A 19320-nucleotide genomic window follows, 5' to 3' on the forward strand; every position below is an offset into this window, starting at 1 on the left:
ACCTAGACTCTACCACTAAAGCATGCTGGGTCAATGTTGACACAAGGAACATGTTTTCCTCACTATGGAGACCAGTGACAAAAAGTAAACTTGATGTATAAAAGGCTCTTGGCAGTCTTGCTATGTGAGCAAGAGAGTCAGGAGCAGAAAAATACAGCCTATAATCTAGTTGAAATCAGAGGCCACAGGTTTTAATAGCAGAGACTTCATGAGATTGAGAAATGGTGTGCTGTGGACACAGGTGCTTTGAGAATGCAGGGCACTGAGCTGGCCTTTAACACTTTGTTATAAAAATAAAGAAGAACAACACACATTCATGAGCCAGGTGCATGGATGACATTAAGAATGTCAACCTTACCCTCAATGGGGTGAGGGTTCTTTCTTGCCATATTTGTACTTATTTTGTATCTTGTCAACATGAGACAGAGTCATATCTCATTTATTAGCCAGAAGTTTGAGACAACTCACATGTTAACGTTAATGGTTAATATATTTAAATCTCCCACTACTCCAGAGGGATTATTTTAGTCATTATATGTTTGTTTTAAAAAATTAAAACATAGGAGCCTTTAAAAACCTCAACACAGAATGTCGGTTGTCCAGGATAGGAGCTTTCTACAGGGTATCTGGGCATCTCCTGAGAGATGGTTAAAGCCAGAAGTTCTGGGGCCAGACTGACTTGTGTCACAGCTCTGTCACCACCACTGTGACCTTAAGCAAATTACTTATCCTCTCTGTGTCTCAATTCTCCTTCTTTGAACTGAGATAATAATATTACTTCACAGGTAATATAAAATCCCCAGAACAATCCCAGTCACTTTGTAAACATTGAATAAATGTGAGCCACTGTGCTCTTGTTGACATCTGGATGAAACCCCAGTGAGGGAATGTGCCACAGTGAGTTTTATCACCCCTTTACTCACGAGCGTTAGGTGTTTCCCACTGATGAAAAAGATAAGCAATGTCCATGTCCTGGAGAGGGTTATGGTCTGGTGGAGAGAGACAAAAAAAAGATAAATAAACAAGACCATTCAAGCTATGGCACACTAAATTAAACTAACAACCAGAGTGACTTGGAAGAAGTAGGTGAGCAGAGGTCCACATGTCATGTAGTGTATGTGGTCAAGAAAAGGCTGCTAGAGAAAATGACATTTGAGTAGAGCCATAACGGATGAGAAAGGGCTGGCTATGCAGGGAGTTGGGGGCAAGGGCTTCCAGCCAGGGAACTGTGAGCACAGAATCCCTGACATGGAAAAGAACGTGGCACAATCAGAGCATGGAGTGTCCCTGGAACTGGGAATCTGGGAGTGGTGGAATGAATCTGAGCAGGCAGACCACACAAGACCAGGCAGGGCCATGGCAAGACATCGGAGTGGCCAGGTGTTTATCAGGGCAGGTACATAATCTGGTTTATACGTGTAGATCAGCTCTTACAAAGAGAATGGCTTATAGGAAGGCAGATGGGGGGGGGGAATCAGGCAGACTCATTAGGCTAATGGAGGAGTTGAGATGAGTGAAGATAATGGCTTGGACCAGAGAAGTGGCAGTAACAACTGGGAAAAAAATGGCAGTAGCAAAATTTCACCAGAGGTCATGGGCCTGAGTCAATCCTATGCTTCAGGACATGGCTCGTTAGCAACATGAGCCCACTCTAGATTCCTTGATTGAATGCTCTTTCTCTATATCACACAGCCTTCACCATTCATTCCCTGAGGAAAGGCTACTGTTTGGGTGTATTCAATTTGTATTTTATTTGGATGTGTTGTACAACCACATTTTAGTTTTTGTCATGCATTTGATCGTTTCCACAGTCTCCTTTTCCCTCTCAACACTGAGTTGTCCAGATCCATTCGTGCCAGTATGTGTACATCTAATTTGTTGCTTTGAACCACTGTGTCATACTCCAGCCTGTGTACCCTTCACCTCGTCCTCTGATGGACACACAATTTACTTTCAAATTTCTGAAATCACAGGTGATGTGTCACAGCTCTGTCACCGCCACTGTGACCTTGAGCAAATTACTTATCCTCTCTGTGTCTCAATTCTTCTTCTTTGCACACCTTTCTATGGAACTTTAGGAGACTTCCCCTGGGATTTATGTACCTGAACCAGAAGTACCCTATGAGCATTCCTACTTTAACTAAGTGATGACAAATTGACTGTAATGTCAGCTCTTCCACAGAGGAGTTTTATGGTGCCTCTGTCCCCACACCCCACCAACACTTGTCATTATCCAACTTTCTCATTATTTTCTAATTAACAGCTATAGTGAAATCTCAGTGTTTTAATGCGTTTCCTTGGGGTTTGCCTGTGTTGGTCCTTTTTATAGCTTTTGAGAGTCACTATAAATGGAACCCAGGGGCACTTTTACCACTAAGCTACATCCTCAGCCCTTATTTTTTTTTTTTTTTTATTTTGAGATAGGGTCTTGCTAAGTTACTGAGATGGGTCTTGAACTTGTGATCCTCCTGCTTCAGCTTCCCTAGTCACTGGGATTAAATGTGTGTGCCACTGCAACCTGCTAACTGATCTTTTTAAATGTCATTAAATGAAGATACGTATTTTACTCCACAGAGAAAGTCCCTTTTGCTCATGCTGGCAGTTAAGCAATCTATTCTTTTTCTCTTGATTTGTAGTGCAGAGCCCCGTGATTCTGAGCATTTCCTGCAATGCCCATTAGTTTTTTTAAAAATTTTAAAAATTGGTTTTAATTAGTTATAGATGACAGTAGAATGTATTTATGCACTTTGATATGTCATACATAGAAGGGATATAATTTCTCATTTTTCTGAGTGTACATGTTACAGAATAATATTGGTCATGTAGTCACAAATATACATACAGTAATAATGTCTGTTTCATTCTACTATCTTTCCTATCCCCAAATCTCCTCCCCTCCCCTCCCATCACTTCCCTTTACCTAATCTAAGGTAACACTATTCTTCCCTAATGCCCCCACCTTATTGTGAATTAGCATCCGCATATTAGAGAAAACATTCAGCCTTTGGTTTTGTGAGATTGGCTTATTTTGCTTAGCAAGATGTTCTCCACTTCAACCATTTACTGACAAATGCCATAATTTTACTCTTCTTTAAAGCTGAGTAATATTCCATTTAGTATATATACCATTTTTCTGCATCCATTCATCTATTGAGGGACCCTGAGATTGGTTTCATGGTCTAGCTATTATGAATTAAGCTGCTATAAACATTGATGTGGCTGCATCACTCTAATATGCTGATTTTAAGTCCTTTGGGTATAGATAGAGGTATGAGGTATCTGTGTCAAATGGTGGTTCCATCCCCAGTTTTCTGAGGAATCTCCATACTGCTTTCCATAGTGGTTGCACCAATTTGCAGTCCCACAGCAATGTATGAGTGTGCCTTTTTCACTGCACCCTTGCCAATATTTATTGTTGCCTGTATTCTTGATGATTGCCATTCTGACAGGAGTGAGATGAAATCTAGAGTAGTTTTGATTTGCATTCCTCTAATTGCTAGATATGTTGAACACTTTTTCATATATTTGTTGATCAATTTTATTTCTTCTTCTATGAAGTGTCTGTTCAGTTTCTTAGCTCTTCCCTCCTGTAAATTGCAGAAACAAATCTTTGGTCCATCATTTCTTGTGAATTCTCTAATAATTCTTTGTATGCACTGGATTTTAACCCTTTCATGGTTTGCAAATGCATTGCAAATATATTCTGTCAGTTATCTATTAACTTTACAGTGTTTCAATGGACAGAAATTCTTAATTCTTATGTAATCAAATTTAGAAAATTTTTGCCTTATAATTCATGATTTCAAAATGTTATTTAGGAAATTCTCTCAGAGCTGGAAGTGTAGCTCAGTGGCTGAATGTGTTTAGTACACATGAGGCCCTGTGTTCAATTCCCAGCACCAAACCAAACAAAGCCACATCCTCCTCTATTCACAGATCATAAACATATCCTCTTACATTATTATTATCTTCTACCAACTTTTTAGTTCTAATTTTCATGTGTAAATGCCACTGATAGCCCATCTTTTTAGATGACATTAAGTGGGGATACATCATCTGTTAAACAGTTTGTTCTTTTCCCATTGATTTGTGCCAACTTTATCACATATTAAGTTTCTTTAAATGGCAGGGTCTTTCCCAGATCCCTGAGGCCTCTTGAGGAAGAAAAGTGAGGATCATCCTCAATGGCACAGAGGGGAGTGGTGTCAGCTGTACTTTCCAGTGTGGGGTCACCAGAGGCCTAGAAGCTGCTGAAGAAAGACAACTCCCTGGTGACCCCAAGAGTGGGAGCTGGGTAACAGTCCCTGGAGACACAGTTGGAGACCATGGCCTCAGTTTAGCCCCTGCTCATGGGGAGGAGGAGTATGGGATGGAAAAGAGTTCAAACCCTTCATCTGTTTGCAGAGTGGCATCAGAATTTCCACATAGAAATCACTCTGGGGAAGGGGCAGCTGGGGGACCTGACTTGGAACAGCCATTGCATACTCAGGGTGCTAGGTCAGCCTCCACCTTTTGCTCATCTGGAGACATGCTGGATAGGAGCAGGGGTTTGTGCAGCCCTCACTGTCACTCTGTTGTGGTGACATTCCCTCTTTGCCTGGTGCTCCTTACTCACCTCCCCAAGCCACTTCTACCTTCCCCAGAGTCCTCAGCTTCCCCCTGTGCCACTGGAGTCCACGCAGGACAATCGATCATTTAATTCAGCCCCTGCCTCTCTCCTCCCTAGAGGATAACCTCCTCGTTGCCTTCCAGAGCCTGCCTGAGCAGTCAGCACAGAGGTAGGCAGGCAGCGAATGCTAACTGGTAGATTGGTCCATTCAGTGAGAGGTTGCATGGGCTCCACCTCAGTTGGAGGCACCAGGAAGGGTGTGGAGGAAGAACTTTCCACCCCACCTCCCCTTAGCCTTCTATTCAATTTGATTTAATCCCCATAAAATGAGTAAATGAAACCATGCTGTTGAGATGGACAGTGAGAACATACAGGGTTGGAGACCTAGGTTTCTATGCAGTGACTAGACTGGATGGGGTGGGATTGATGGCTTTGCCTGGGCTCCTTCCACGAGAAGAGGAAAGTTTTAGAGTTTAGGGCTTGGCCTGGACCTGACTAGAGGGAAGGTTGGAGGAGTGGAGGGAATGGGGGACCAGTGGGACCCCATCATTTGCAGGACAGTGTAATGCTGTGGGTCAGGCGGCCAAACAATTCCAGGGTTCATCTCCTATTGTTCTGGCCTCCATCTCCCCCTTCATTTCCTAGCCTCCCGCCCTATTTCCCCTACATGGTTGCCACCTCACCTCCTAACTGAGCCCGTCTCAACATCAATCAGCCTTTTCTTCTTTTTTTTTTTAAAGAGAGAGTGAGAGAGGAGAGAGAGAGAGAGAATTTTTAATATTTATTTTTTAGTTCTCGGCGGACACAACATCTTTGTTGGTATGTGGTGCTGAGGATCGAACCCCGGCTGCACGCATGCCAGGCGAGCGCGCTACCGCTTGAGCCACATCCCCAGCTCCCAGCCTTTTCTTCTTAAAATTGAGCTTTGATCATAACACTCTCCTGCTCAGAAACCATCAGTGACTCTCCATGGCCTGGAGAATAGGTCCAAATTTAAAGCATGGCCTTGGAGAGGTGTGACTAGATAGATTATTCTATCTTTCCAGATTTATTCCTTCACAAACCCTGCTTTCTCTCTGCCCAACTTCCACTACTCCATGTCTCACTCTCTACCCCACATATCTCCTCCCACACAACTCACTACTCAGACACTGGGTCATTTGCATATCCTGCTTTCTGGCCTCCTTGCCCTTGCTCATGCTATTCCTTCCTCCTGGGATGCCTTTCCCCCCTATCATTAGTTGAAATCATACCCATCCTCTAGGGCCCAGTTCAGATGTCACCTCCTCTAGGAAAGCTTCTTGGATTCACTCTTTCCCTCCCCAACTGGAATCCATTTTCTATCTTCTGTGCTCTCCAGACAGTGAGAGAATTCTGTAAACTACAAATCTTTACAGATTCTGTAAACTACAATGAAGAAATTATATTGATCCTCCTATGATACCTCCTAATTATCACAGGGAGCCTAAGACCTCAGACCCTCTGAGGGATTGGATGCATCTCACTCCCCAGCTGGACTTCAGCAACTTGAAGGCTGAGTTTTCCTCTCTTAGTAGCACATATGCAATAAGTGCTCATTATGTGCACAAATGAGAGTGAATTTGTGGAATCTGCTGAGGAATGTGGGAGCTATACTTGTGTCCTTGGCAGTGAGTAAATGGCAGGACAGGAGGGAAGCTTCCAGGTCAGCAGGCCCAAGGCCCCATCCTCTCTCTGGAGGGCCAGGCACATGAAAAGTCTTCCAGATACCACTGACTGGGTCCCATCCTGGCATTTGGACCCATTCTTCCCTGTGTTCAGATCTCACCCTGAGTTCCTTAAAATCATTCCTATCTATGGGCCAGAAAAGCCGGTTGTGGGACCTCAGGCAAGAGTTCGGACAGAAACTCCCATTTACACAGCCAGCAGTTGAGCAGGTGAAGCCGCCCTTGTCAGGCCAGAGTGAGCCAATCACAAGGCCAGAGATAAGAATCATCCGGGTGGGGCAGGTGCATCCTCCAAGTTGCCTGAGACCAACAGGGGCTGGGCACACCCTCTGCACCTGACCCCCCAGGAGGTAGGGAAGGGGCACTGCCTCTGACCCTCTATTCAACAAGTCTTCAGGCAACTATCTTCTTTCTTTACCCTCTAATCTAGGGACCCTGATCTGGTCCCTGCCTTTCATGAGGTGCCTGCCCACAGTTCCTGGGGCACCAAGCCCTGGCACTGAAGTGGAGTTAAAAGGGAGGATGCCATCCCCCCAGAGGGGTATCTTTGAAACAAGACCACCATGATCTGGAGAGATAAGGATTGCCCAAGTCATGGCTGGACCAATCCTAAAGTCAAGAAGGTCCAGCCACCTCCTTTTTGCATTGTCTGTACCTTAGACAGACTGGTCATTCTAAGTAGCTTTGGCTGCCAACAGCTGAGCCCAACATCCAAAGCCCCTGATGGTCCCTGAATTTCTAAGATCTAAAAACTGTGGTTTCTTTAGCACTGAGGGACCCAGGACCAGGCAGGCACCCTATCTGTCTACCCCCCCACCTGCCCTTAACCACTCCTCAGCCAATCCCAGCCACTGCCAAGAGGCATCTGGTGGGGTGGAGCTCTGAGTCAGAATATAAGTTCCTGATCTTGCCACCCAGCTGGAGAGCCATCGAGATGCCACAGAGGCAGGTACCTGCCTGGGTCTCCCACTCTCTGCCAGACCCGTGCCAAGCAGAAGATGACAGGCACTTGGCCCCCTGTGCCTTAAAGGTGAGGGTGCAGTGCTAGGGGGATGGGGCTGGAGGCTGAGGGCCAGGGAGGCATGGCCATGGAATGAGGGGCTGGGGCTGGGGGCTGAGAAGAGGAGACAGGCCCCAGGGAGGAGTAGAGGCCATTATACTCTTTAGAGACCTTGACTTAGAGCCTCTCTCTAGCCCCTGAGGGAAAAGGTTTGGCCCAGTTGGGCTTCTGGATGGATGGCCCAGGCAAGAGTATCCACTAGCCCTACAAGGCTACATGCAGTGGCTCGGGGCCATCCTCAGGGGCCAGGTCAGCACCAGGGTAGACAGTACTGCCAGGTAGAATCCACATTTGGCCTGTCCTGGTAGCAAGTGGATATTAACCCAGTGGACATCCTAAACTTTGCAGTGTGAGAGTGTGGTGTGGTGTCATTGTGGTGAGAGTTTGTGGCATCACCAGTCTGTTGCCATCAGTCATAAAGTTGCCCGCCTGGTTTACAGTCAGGGCTTCTGAGTCCAGCCAAATCCACAGTCTCCCAGAAAGACCTCTGGGCAAATGGATCAGGTTGCTAGCACCTGAGACCAACTCTGTACTGGATTTCCTGTCTAGGCAACAAGGAGATGACTTCAGTTTCCAAGTTTACCACAGACACCACATGGGCAGGATTATTAGCTAACTCCTCAAAGCAGCAGCTTCTTCTTCACTCTCCCAAAGCCCCTTGCTCTGCCCACACTGAATCATTGAAGATGAATGATGCTCTGAAAGAGTTTTTGTTCCTTCAGAGTGGGAGATGGAGACTCTGTTCAGTCTCCAAGGAGCCCAAGGAGGGGAGCTCCATGCTGCATGGTGACTGGAGCTACTGCCCTGACCAGGATGGACATTCCCTCCAGGGGTGTGCCCAGAGTTCCCCGAGGAGACATTTTCCCCAGAGGGGGAAAAACAGCCATCTGGCTTCTCTGGGGTGACCTCTAGTCTAAAATGTTGCTCAGACTGTCTACAATCTGTTCTGAGGTCCCAAAGGTACCCATCCTATTGGGGAGGGCCCATGTATCCTAGAAATTATCCCCAGGTTGGGCTGAGCTCTGGCCCAGTGTTACAGGGAAACAATGGCTACACCCAGCTCTCCAGGGAGGAGGAGGTGGCATCACCTGCCAAGCCTGCCCTGAGACGTCCTGGGGAGGGTAGCTGTCTTCCCTTCTCCAGGCACCCAGACCGTATAGGATGGTCTGTGAGGAGATGCCTTGCCTGATGGGCCTCACACCCACCACATCTGAAACCTGGTGATCAGACCCTCCCTCATCCTCACCTCTACCTAGAAGACCATCTGTAACTAAATATTCTTTTGACTGATTTGTGGTAACAGCTGGACCCTTGGGTATAGAGAGAGCTCCAATTTAAGGCTGAGGTTTTATTCCAGCCTCTACCAATCACTAGCCCAATATATGACCTGGCACAGGTTCTTGGCCAGTGTTGCTCATGCATCGTGAGACCCAACCTCCAGGTAAATGGAAAGTGTACCAGAAAGGCAGATAGACGTGCACTTGGGTTCTGGGTCCTGGCTCTATCACCTGTAGACAGTGTGAGTCTGTGTGAGATATAATCTCTCTAACCTCAGGCTTTTCCTCCATGAAACAGGGATAATAACACCATCTTAGGAGGCTAGCTAGAGGGTTGGGCCTCCAGGGGAGGGTAATACATTTTGTTCTCCACCCCCACCAAAAGTCATATCTATAAAATTAGGGCGGGAAGGGGCCGTGTTGGAATGTAATAACCAATCCTGAGATTCAGCTCCTTTCCGTATGAGCTAGCAAGGTCCCCCGTCCTGACTAGGTCTCAAGGGGAAGTAGAGTCCTGGCAAGATCAACCCTAGAGGTCAAGACCAGGAAGAAGGCTGGGGTTAGACGTATCTATAGTCTGGGAAGTGGGGTTCTCTCTCCCATGTGGCTTCCAGAAACTGAAGCCTGTCTTTCCTGGCACAGTGTACCGTTTTGTTCAAGTGGCTGAAGACAACCTCTCTGCTGCTTGCTAAATAGTCCCTGCCTTGACCTCCAAGCCCCTGGTGTTCCCTGCTCCTCATCCCAGAGTCTTCCCCATGCCCTGTGTACTGAGGATTTTGTCCGTCTCTAACCCAAAGCTGCAACTCAGTAGCCTGGTGCCTGACCATGCTTATTATTAAAAAGTTTTACTTTCACCTTCATACCCAATTCTCTTTCTGGGATGGACTTATCCAAATCCCTAAAGTTTTACTACACTACAAATAACTCCATAACCTTGTTTTCCACTGGTTTCTGGTTTCCATCTGCATATTCATAGACACCAGGCTGTATGTTTTTGCATCTTACTACTATAGATCAATTATCTCTGGGGCCATGAATTTTTGGTCACCTCAAACACCAATCCTGTTGAGTTGTTTTATCAGGAACAAACTATGTACATTCTTTTCAATCCAAGGTCATTTTACATAGGCCCAGTTCCTGGAATTCACTTGGACCCAGACTCAAGTCCCATAGTCCTTGCATACTACCATGGTCCCTCTGCAGTGTCTCTCAAACTCTTTGTAGGCTCTATCTGTAGCTGGCGAAAAACAAGGGCACTTTTTGGAGTATTTTGAAATTGGGTCTCTCCTGAAAATTCCTGAACTAGAAGGTGTGATCCGAGGGGCAAGGAGACCACTGAGGAGTCCTCTGTGCCTACTAAAAAATGGTAACTTCTCTAAGGACTCTGATAGTTGTGATGTGCTCTAGATAGATGTTCACCAAAAGAGAATGTTCATGGAACACATCAATAGAAATGTTAGTTAAAACACAGCCAGTAGATGGACTTCCAAGTTTGGGGGTTATTTGGGGGCTTTGGGGAGGATTCATGGTAAATAGTAGTCTGTTAGGAAAATTGGTTCTGAGAGAAGAAGACCAAGGAGAGGAGATGAACACAAGCAGCATCTGCTTTGTGATCACCAAGGACCACTTTCAGTAAGGTGAGAGTATAGCAGTGGTCCTGAACACAGCCTTGAAGGTTGAAGTTGTATTCGAAGTCGAAGTTCCTCTGATTCTAGCTCTATGTCAAAGGACTTAGTCCCAGATTCTCCATCTGTAAAGTGAGGCTAGTCAGAACTGCTCTACAGGGTGATTGTAAGGATTAGGCAAGATTGTCTATACAGAATAAGTGCATGGCATGTGGCATGTGGTAGACCCTCAACAGATGGCCACTTACATCGCTATTATTGTTGCAGAGTTAGAGTAGGACAAAATGGTTGACTTCATTGGCAGATAATAGGCAAGAATGTTTCCTGGAAGGCAGGAGACTTTGGGTGAGGTCCCTAGAGAAGTGGTGGATTCTCTTTCTCCCCTAGAACAGACAAGGAGCCAGGTTGGGCCACCAGCAGCCCCTCCTGGTGGCAGGAGAAGGGCTGTGATGGTTGAAAGGATGGGGGGCCTTGTGTTCAGAGTCCTGCAATGTCAAGGACTAACCCTGCTGGGGTGAGACCTTTGCAGCTTCCCACCGGGACTCCAGGTGCCCTCTGAAAAAGCAGCCGATGGGATCAGACTTGCCAGGACCACACTCCTGCTGCAAGTCAACTCCTGCCTCTTCACCAAGCCAGACCAGGACCCACTCTGCCCAGGAGGGAGTGAGAAATGAGGAGCCCACAGTACTCAGAGAGCTCGTGTGTTTCCAGAACAAGAAGAGAGGCAGTGTGAGTGAGCTTTGGCTCAAGTCAGGATGCTCATAACAGAAAGCTGATAGAGCAGGTTATTCTTCATGAATAGTCAATATTTCAGAGTTAATTCACAAGAGGAATCCTTGTACTTATGTGTGACTGTCAATTTGACTTTTTGTTTTGAAGCAGCTGTTGGGGAGAGGCGAGGAGAGGAAGAGACCCTGAAATTACATGTCTACGTCAGGATCTAAATAACTTGGCTTTCCCAGAATCATCATTCTCTTGTTGCTGGTTAGAATTAAGCACCAGAGGGCTGGGGATGTAGCGCAGAGCAGAGCACTTGCTTAGCATGCGTAAGGCCCTGGGTTCAATCTCCAGCACTGAAACCTAAGAATTAAGCCCCAGAAAAGTTTGGAAGGACAGACAGCAAAGTAATACTGCTGATGGAAGGACAGACAGCAAAGTAATACTGCTGATTGTCTCTGAGTGGTATGGCTATGGGAACTCTGCATGTGTGCGTATCGAGGAATACTGGGGACTGACCCATGGGCACTTTACCACTGAGCTACATCCCTAGCCCCTTTTATTTTTTTATTTAAGTCAGGTTCTCAGTAATTTGCCTAGGTTGGACTTGAATTTGTAATCCTCCTGCAAGTGGCCTCCTGAGTAGCTGGGATTATAGGTGTGCACTACCATACCTGGTTGGGAACACTTGTTTTCTTCAAACTTTGTTTTTCCCACAAACCTCAGTACTATTTAAGGAGAGAGAATTGCATCCTCTAAAACAGGCACAATGTGGTTCTAGCTGCACAGAAGAGTATATGCTGGGCGATAAGCCATGGGTTCTAGTACAGGGCCCTCTACAAGCAGACATTGGTAGGCTGGAAGAGTCAGGATTCAGGGGTGTTTGCTGTGGGCTCTGAAGTGGAGAGTAGGAGACACTGGTCTTAGTCTGGATAAAACTCTAGGGAAATTCAAGTCTGAGGTTCAAGCAGGAAATGCATGAACTGCAAAGAACTGGGACCTGAGGGAACAAGCAGGAAGCTTCCTTGGTATGCTGGTTCAGAGCCGGGTGAGGAAGAAAACACCTCACCTTAGCAGCCTCAGGCCTTGGGAGACCAAAAGAGTCTTCCCAAGTCCAGAAACATGATGGACTGTGGGGAGGATTCTGGAACCAAGAAGATCACAAGCCTTGGCAGCAGGAGCCTATGGCCAGCTTGACCTGCTCAAGCACTTGCTGTCCTTGCCCTTCACTCTCAGCCTCTCAGCCTCTAATGCAGGGCCTGACCCACGGTGGGTACTCAAAAATAATACCTGGAAGTCAAGGACTGAGAAAATGATTCATTCTTGCAGAGAAACAATTGGAGGGGACACCCCAAGTGCAACAGAAGCAGGGAATTGTGTCAGTGAGAGCATGTGGCCCTGAGCTCTGGAAGCTCCCCACTACAGAAGCTTAATAAACACAGCCTTGAAACCTGGGGCAGGGAGTCATAGGCAGAGGAGGACCGAAGGGAGAGGACAACTGTGGTTTTGTAGGCGGAAAAAATTATTCAAGGACACTTTGCAGTTACAGGATAAAGAGAAACTAGTGAAGCTGGCAGAGGTGGTTTCAGGGCATCTAAGAAGCAGAAAGTAACAGAGCCTGAGGACAAAAGTGGATCAGAGGCTGTTGTGTCATTCACAGAGGGTAAAGACAGCTGGGGATGAAGGTGGGCAGGACTAGGGAGCCACACCCTTTGCCACCATTACTGGCTTATGGCTTGAGATGATGGCAGAACTCCCTGAAAATGATCAGGAAAAGAGGAGTGGAATAGGAGACACATCAACTCCAAATGAGCAGGGCTCAGGGTGTGTCTACACCCCCAGTCATTGGTCTGAAGCAGGCCCCTGGGATTAGTGATACCTACAGAGGCATCTGGCAGACATCTGTCATCAAATCAAGGATTACTTGAACTTTTGCCACATCAAAGACAGTTTTGCCATAACAAAACACAAGTGTTAATGGTAAGACACGGCAAAGAAGAAAGAGACAGTTATTTACTGGGAGGAAGAGATACAATGACCAGAAAGATTTGTGGGAAGATGCTCTGAGTGGTGGTGGGGGGCTGAGGGGAAAGGGAGATGCAAATACTCTGGACTAGAGCGAAGCATCAGGATGGTGGTGGGCACCTAGCCTGGGGATTCCCAGGAGGTGTCTGGAATTGTCAGTCTATCATCCCTCCCAGTTACACCGTGCATCCTCCTAACTAAGTTTTGTCCTAAGCAAGGGAAATTTTTCTCTGTGTGGGGTGGGAATAAGAAGTTATTCAATGAAGGAGCATGGAAACACATCAGGACTTCCTTGCTATACTGTTCCTTGTGTGTTTGGGGCCAGAATATTTGTTCATTCATTCACCCATCTAACAAACATTTATTGAGCACCTTCTATATATCAACATATTGCAAGTACTAGAGCCACAAAGATGAAAACCCAGACAGGGTTCTAGGATCTAGGAGCTTTCAGAACCTGAGAAAAGACAGATACTAATCAAACAACGACAAAACAGCATGGAGGCTATTGTAATGCAAGTGGGCTGGGGGACAGGAAGGCATGGTGGGGGAAGTCACCCAGGGGCACTGAACATGGGGTGATGCTTGAATAATGAGGCCACTGTCCTCTCAATCTGTAGGACGGGCTGTCTCCATGCCACCTGTTGACAGTGAGGGTCATCCGGATGAAAAATGTCCGGCGGGCTGATTTGGGTGAGTATCCTTCTCTCCCCCACTACTTCTCTGCTTGTGGGACTGTTCTGGATATGATCTAACTTACCAGGGATGGTAGTGTTTCCTGGCAGCTTCACTTCCCCGTCATCCTGGTTCTTACTGCATCCCAGGCCATGAGCTCCCAGGGAGTCCTCTGTCTCAGGAAGATACAAAGGCATCTGAGGGGGCAGAATACTTCCCGCACCCATTTTTTGGGGGGCTTTCCAGGAGACCAGCCCCTTCCCATGTTGCTCTAACCTTGTCTCATCCAGAGAGGAAGCTTGCCCCGCCCACCCTAGGAGAGAAAGCTCTGAGAACTGGAAGCGTCATGAAAGGGCCCAGATGTAAGCATCCAGAGACGTAGGAGCCTGGCAGGTGGAGAGGCTGCCCTGAGGGAGGGTCCTGTTTCCTGAGCATCTGCCAGGATGCCCATACACCATTTGATCCTCCCAGCAACCTGAGTAGTAGTTCTGGGACGCCATTTTGCCAGTGAGAATTAATGATAGCTTAAGGTAGAAATGGCATTTGATCCTAGGACTGGAGAGCTGGGGAGGAAACGAGAGGGAGGCTGGAGGCCCAGAAGCCAGGCAGAAGAAGTGATGAGGTGCCTGAGTTTTGCAGAAGAGATTGCATGACTCCCTGAGAGATCATATGCAGATGATGCTGGAGTACAGGTGGGAGAGGTTGAGAACCTGAAATGCAGGGATGTGGGTGGAGGAAGGAGGAGGGAGACACCTGCAGCCCCAGAGAGAGCAAAGAGGATTCAGACTAAGCCTCTGGAGGGTGCAGTGTCAGCAGGAGCAGTTCCAGCTAGGCTCAAGTGTAGGCCTGAGTCTGCCAAGTGGCCTGCCAGAAGTCCAGAGACTTCTCCTAGGGCTTCTTGGGGCTTTCCCAGCCCAGCAGTGGGTAATCTGAGGAGTCAGAAAGTGTCCCCTGGCCCAGGGCAACGGTCACGTCTTTTCCTTTCTTGCCCATGCCATGAAAGTGGATCGTTCACTTACTTTACTCCTTCTTGGGCAGAGGTCACCCTCCCTCAGGGATAGCCCCATTTCCCACATACCCACAGCAGTGACTTGCCTTCCTGTGGCTTCTCCTGAGGTGAGTCTGTCCCAGCCCCTCCAGTCACCCTGGCTGAACAGTCTCATTCTGCATGCCTGCACCTGTGTGCTATACCTTCCCATTCCCAGGGCCCTATTTTCTGTCTTATCCCAGTGGGGCAGGCTGTGATTTGGCTCTGCCAGCCTCCTCTTCCCCTTTTTCACACACTCCTCTGGCACACAGGCTTCCTTTGGGGGTCTTCTTTGGGATCCCCTTTGTTGTTTATATTATCCTAAGGAACTGGAGGGCATATGTGGCATCTGAGTACCCGGCCTAGGCCTATCAGGTCTGTATTCTATGGCTGTTATGACTGAACCATGTCACTACTTTGCTCTGGTTAGGTTGGAGACTATCCCAGTGACTTTCAAGTCCTAAGTCACTCTTGCTTGAAATTGTTCCCTTCTAGCTTTCATCGAAAATGAACAGCTCTCTGATCTAGGCCTCTAACCATGTTTGCCATGTTTCCCAAGATTCCAGAAAGGGTAATGGCTGGGAATACACACAGCTTCAGAGATGACCCCCTCACCAAGAACTGGAAGAGCACTGGGACTGGGAGACAGCCAGGCCTAGAAACTTCCCCGCCATCAGGAGTTTTTATTCCTCTTGGGAAAGCAAATTAAAACCCAAATCAGAACTCCAAGGGCCATCGGGTAGATGTCTCCAAAGGTCCTGGGAAGACAATGTTCTGAACGTCTGTGAAGATAACTGAGTCATCTCTGCCACCCAAAAGCCAGGAAAGGAGACAAGTCATTCATATGACCAAGCCCTCTATCACCCCACCTGAAGCAAGAATTGGAATCTGCCTTTGCCTGGGAAGTCCCCTGAAGTCCCTGAAATTCTCAGATTGCATCACCACTGCTTTACCATTCCTCTTGGCCAACACAATTGCCACTGTCCTTAGAGTCAGCTAATGGTGCCTGCCCAATTGTCACCCGCGCCCAGCTGATCTTCTCCTCCATCACCCTCTCCAGGATTACCTTATTCTCACACTGTACTCTCTTTATTTCCAACCATTGGTATATTTGGCAGGAGAAAAAAACTTTCTGCAAAAGAACCAAAAAACAAATTAATGTTTAAAGGGTGGATATCTGATCAATCTATTCTCTTCAAGGAATATTTTTGTCTTAACTAGAGATTTAAGCCTTAGGCCAAAATACTGAGATTTTATTTAATGGATTTAAGGGGATAATTTTAGGCATGGACTCAACTGTAGGCATAAGAAGGAAGCAACTGTAGAGGGAGGAAGGCCCTCAAGTCATGAATGCTCAGCAGACCTTTGTAGGTACAGCACGGATCAGTCACTGCCTGCTGGCTCCCACCATACAGGAAGCAGACCTGAAGAGAATTTCCAGGCCCAAGAGGAAGGGCCAATGTCTAGGAAAAGCCAGAGGGGCCTGAGAGGGCCAAGCAGGTCCCTGGTGAGTCTCCCTATGGGCAGAGCAATTAGACATGCTAATCTGCTTACCTGGATCTGCAGTGACTCAGCACAGAATTTCTCGGATACTGATACAACAGGAAGTTGAGCTGTTTCATTCATTCATTTATTCTAGCCTTATTCCAAAGGGTGGAGACACACAACCTCCCAGCCCTCATGGTACTCACAATGTGATGGAGACAATGAGTGGATCTGCTGTCACAGCACCGTGTCGCGATGCTCTGCCAAGAGAGGAACAGACTTGGGTGCTCAGGGAAGGTTTCCAGAGGAGGTTCCTTCTGAAACCTGAAGCAGCTAGCAAGGAGAAGGCTGGGTGAAAGTAGAAGAGAAGGGTGTTCCAGGAAGAAGCAAGGTCATTTGCAAAGGCTGGAGGATGAGGCAGAACCATACATTTAGATACTTAAAAGTGATTGAGTTTGGCTGAAGCCTAGAGTATGAAAGTGCGTGTGTGCACAGACAGGTCTGGGGTGTTAGGGTGGAAACATGAGGCTGAGGCTGGGGAAATGAACAAGGAAGTGGAGCTTCTTCCTGAGGACAAATAGGAGCCATTAAAAAAAACTTAACTGGGGAGTGGCTTGGTCATATTTAAAAAGCTTCTTCTGACTTCTCTTGGGAGAAAATATTAGCATAGGATATGTCTGGAAATAGGGAGCCCAGTTGGAAAGTGGCCCCAGAAACAATGGTGGCCTGCACCAAGACAGTGGCAGTGCAGATGAGGGGAAGGGTAGAGCTCGATAGATGTGAAGAGTTAAATGGATTAGCATGAGAGTTGAGGAGCACACTTGGTTTCTGGCTAGGGTACCTGAGTTGATGATGAGAGGAACAGGTTGGCCATGGGGTGACTGGAATGATGAGATCACCATTTTCTTCTGATTCTGTTGGGGTTTTGGTCATTCTTTCTGCCTGAATTAAATGATTATGATGGCATCTAGAGGAGAGTGTCATCTCACCTTTATTCAATTGAAGGATGGCTGTGAATTCCTATTCACTGACTAGTGAGCTCTCAAGATGAACCAGACATCAGGAGCAAATCCGAAGCCAGGAATGCTTGTGATACAAAATGTGGCTACTGACACTGATAAAGCTTTCAAATATAGTGATAATGTGGGACCAAATCAGCCCTGAGAGACAGCACTGATCCTGCTCTCATTAGCAATTAATAACAATATCATGAACTAGTTTGGATTAGTTCTACCACATAGGACTCCCATATTAACCAACTTTACTGTCCAGAGGCTCCTGACACTGGAAACTGATTGGCTTTCACCATTTTCTATGTATCTGGTGTGTTTGCTGAGACTTACTTGTCAGATGAATGACAAAAGCAATCACAACACTCTTCCTGCCTTCTCCCAGACAAAATGGAGCAAGGGAAGCAGGCTGGGCTGCTATTCTTTGATCTATCCCTTCTACTACTCCAATCAGAAGATATAGAAGGCCTTCTTCCATTTTGAAGGCCTATTGAAGCAAGTCAAAGCCTTTTTCTCTTCTCCAGGGCTATCTAGAGAATTAAAAAAAAAATACAGAGACTGAGAAGAAAAAAAATTACTTGTCCACAAATAAGAAGGCTTCTTGGGTCATAAACCTTATGGTGGGAGACTAGGTTAATTATGAAGAGCCTGACTAGGTGCAGTTGAGATATTAAGCCATATGGAGATGGTGGTCCTGGCTCCAAAATCCTGCTGAATAGCTCATTCTGACCAAGTCCACCAGGGCCCCTATTGGCCAACTTCTCATCCTACTTTTTCTCCCCAGGTCAGAGAAAAGCTCAACTCTACTTTGGTTTTCCTTGTGCTAAGGCAAAAAGGAAACCAGACTTTGGGGGATTGATCTTCCAGATCTTTCCCTGACAGAGAGAAAATTGTGCAGCCATAACTTGTCTCAAACCAACAAACATTTGCTCAGAGACTAGGTGCTTCTGCCTCAGGCCATCTGTGTCCATGTGAATGGTCAATGGGACCTGGCCTCCTCTGTAAGACCTATATCCTGCAGTCTATGACCTTCTTTGGGTTCTAGGACAACTGTCTCTAGAGAGTTAGACCCTGAGTCAGGAGAGAACCTGAAGCTGAGAGGAGACCTTGCTCCAAAAGAGACTAGACTCCACACTCTCACCTCTCTGAACTGGGGTTGGTTTCTCTCCCTTCTCTCCCACCCTTGTTTTTGTTGGACAGTGAGCCAGACAGACTGCTTTGTAAGCCTCTGGCTGCCTACCGCCTCTCAGGAAAAACTGAGGACGAGGACCATATCCAACTGCCCAAACCCAGAGTGGAATGAAACCTTCAACTTCCAGATCCAGACCCAAGTGAAGGTGAGACATGGAGGACTGACTGTTCCTTCTGCCCTGCCTGCATTTTTGTCCTATCTGTCCTCCTCTTTTCTTACATGTCCTTCTTAAGCATTTTTATTTCTACCTATTCTTGTCCTTCTCTACTCACCCATTAACTACTTCCTTCTGCCTACCTCACATTTCCCTCTCTCTTAGTCTATTTATCCTTCTACCTTTTTCTGGTCTCTCTTGTCCTTCTATCTAAATATTGCTGATATTAAGCGTCTCTTGCTCCGAAACAGATTGCCTTTCCAGGACCTTCCAGAACGTGCTTGAAGCAGGAGAATTCACAGAAGGAAAGAGCCATTCTATTAAATAGGTCTGGGTTAATCCAGTCAAAGCATTTTTCTCTCTCTTAAATCCTTTTCTGATTGCTTTACTATTTCTATTTCCTTTGGTGGGTATTCCTTTATTTGTTGAGGTTTTTTTTTTTTTTCATAGTGGTGGCCTTCAGATACGTGGTGACTATAAGTCAAGATCACATCTCCTGTAGAATCCTCCCTTGAGCTCTCCAAGTTGTGACAGCCTTAACAGAGAGTTCTAAAGACAAATTTGACCTCATCATAGAGGCATCAGCCCCAGTCTTGAGGTAGCTCCAGATTATTACGTGCATTTTTCAAAGATGCTTCTCCATTTCTAGTTCACAAGGAGTTCTTTTGGTTTTCAGGAAGATCTTTTTTTAATTTTTTTTTTAGTTGTAGGTGGACACAATATATTTATTTATTTCTATGTGGTGCTGAGGATCAAAC

General features: G+C 46.6%; 1 protein-coding gene across 9 annotated transcripts in view; it reads left to right on the forward strand.

Moving 5' to 3' along the window:
* Nucleotides 1-19320, forward strand: part of PLA2G4E (phospholipase A2 group IVE) — a 67983-nt gene that overhangs the window by 24911 nt on the left and 23752 nt on the right. For 8 of the 9 annotated variants that reach the window (XR_014021562.1, XR_014021563.1, XM_081290754.1 and 5 more), the window contains 2 exons: nt 13640-13712; nt 18417-18553. Coding sequence is in view for 7 of the 9 variants with exons in the window: in XM_081290754.1 (XP_081146880.1) it covers nt 13640-13712; nt 18417-18553 (210 nt within the window). In the remaining 2 variants the exon portion in view is untranslated. Of the gene's footprint in view, nt 1-7241; nt 7346-13639; nt 13713-18416; nt 18554-19320 lie in introns of those variants that run through there. The other variant, XM_081290756.1, reaches the window with a different exon arrangement.

The sequence above is a fragment of the Spermophilus citellus genome (genome assembly GCF_964194105.1).
Source record: "Spermophilus citellus genome assembly, chromosome: 4".
Taxonomy (NCBI): Eukaryota; Metazoa; Chordata; class Mammalia; order Rodentia; family Sciuridae; genus Spermophilus; species Spermophilus citellus.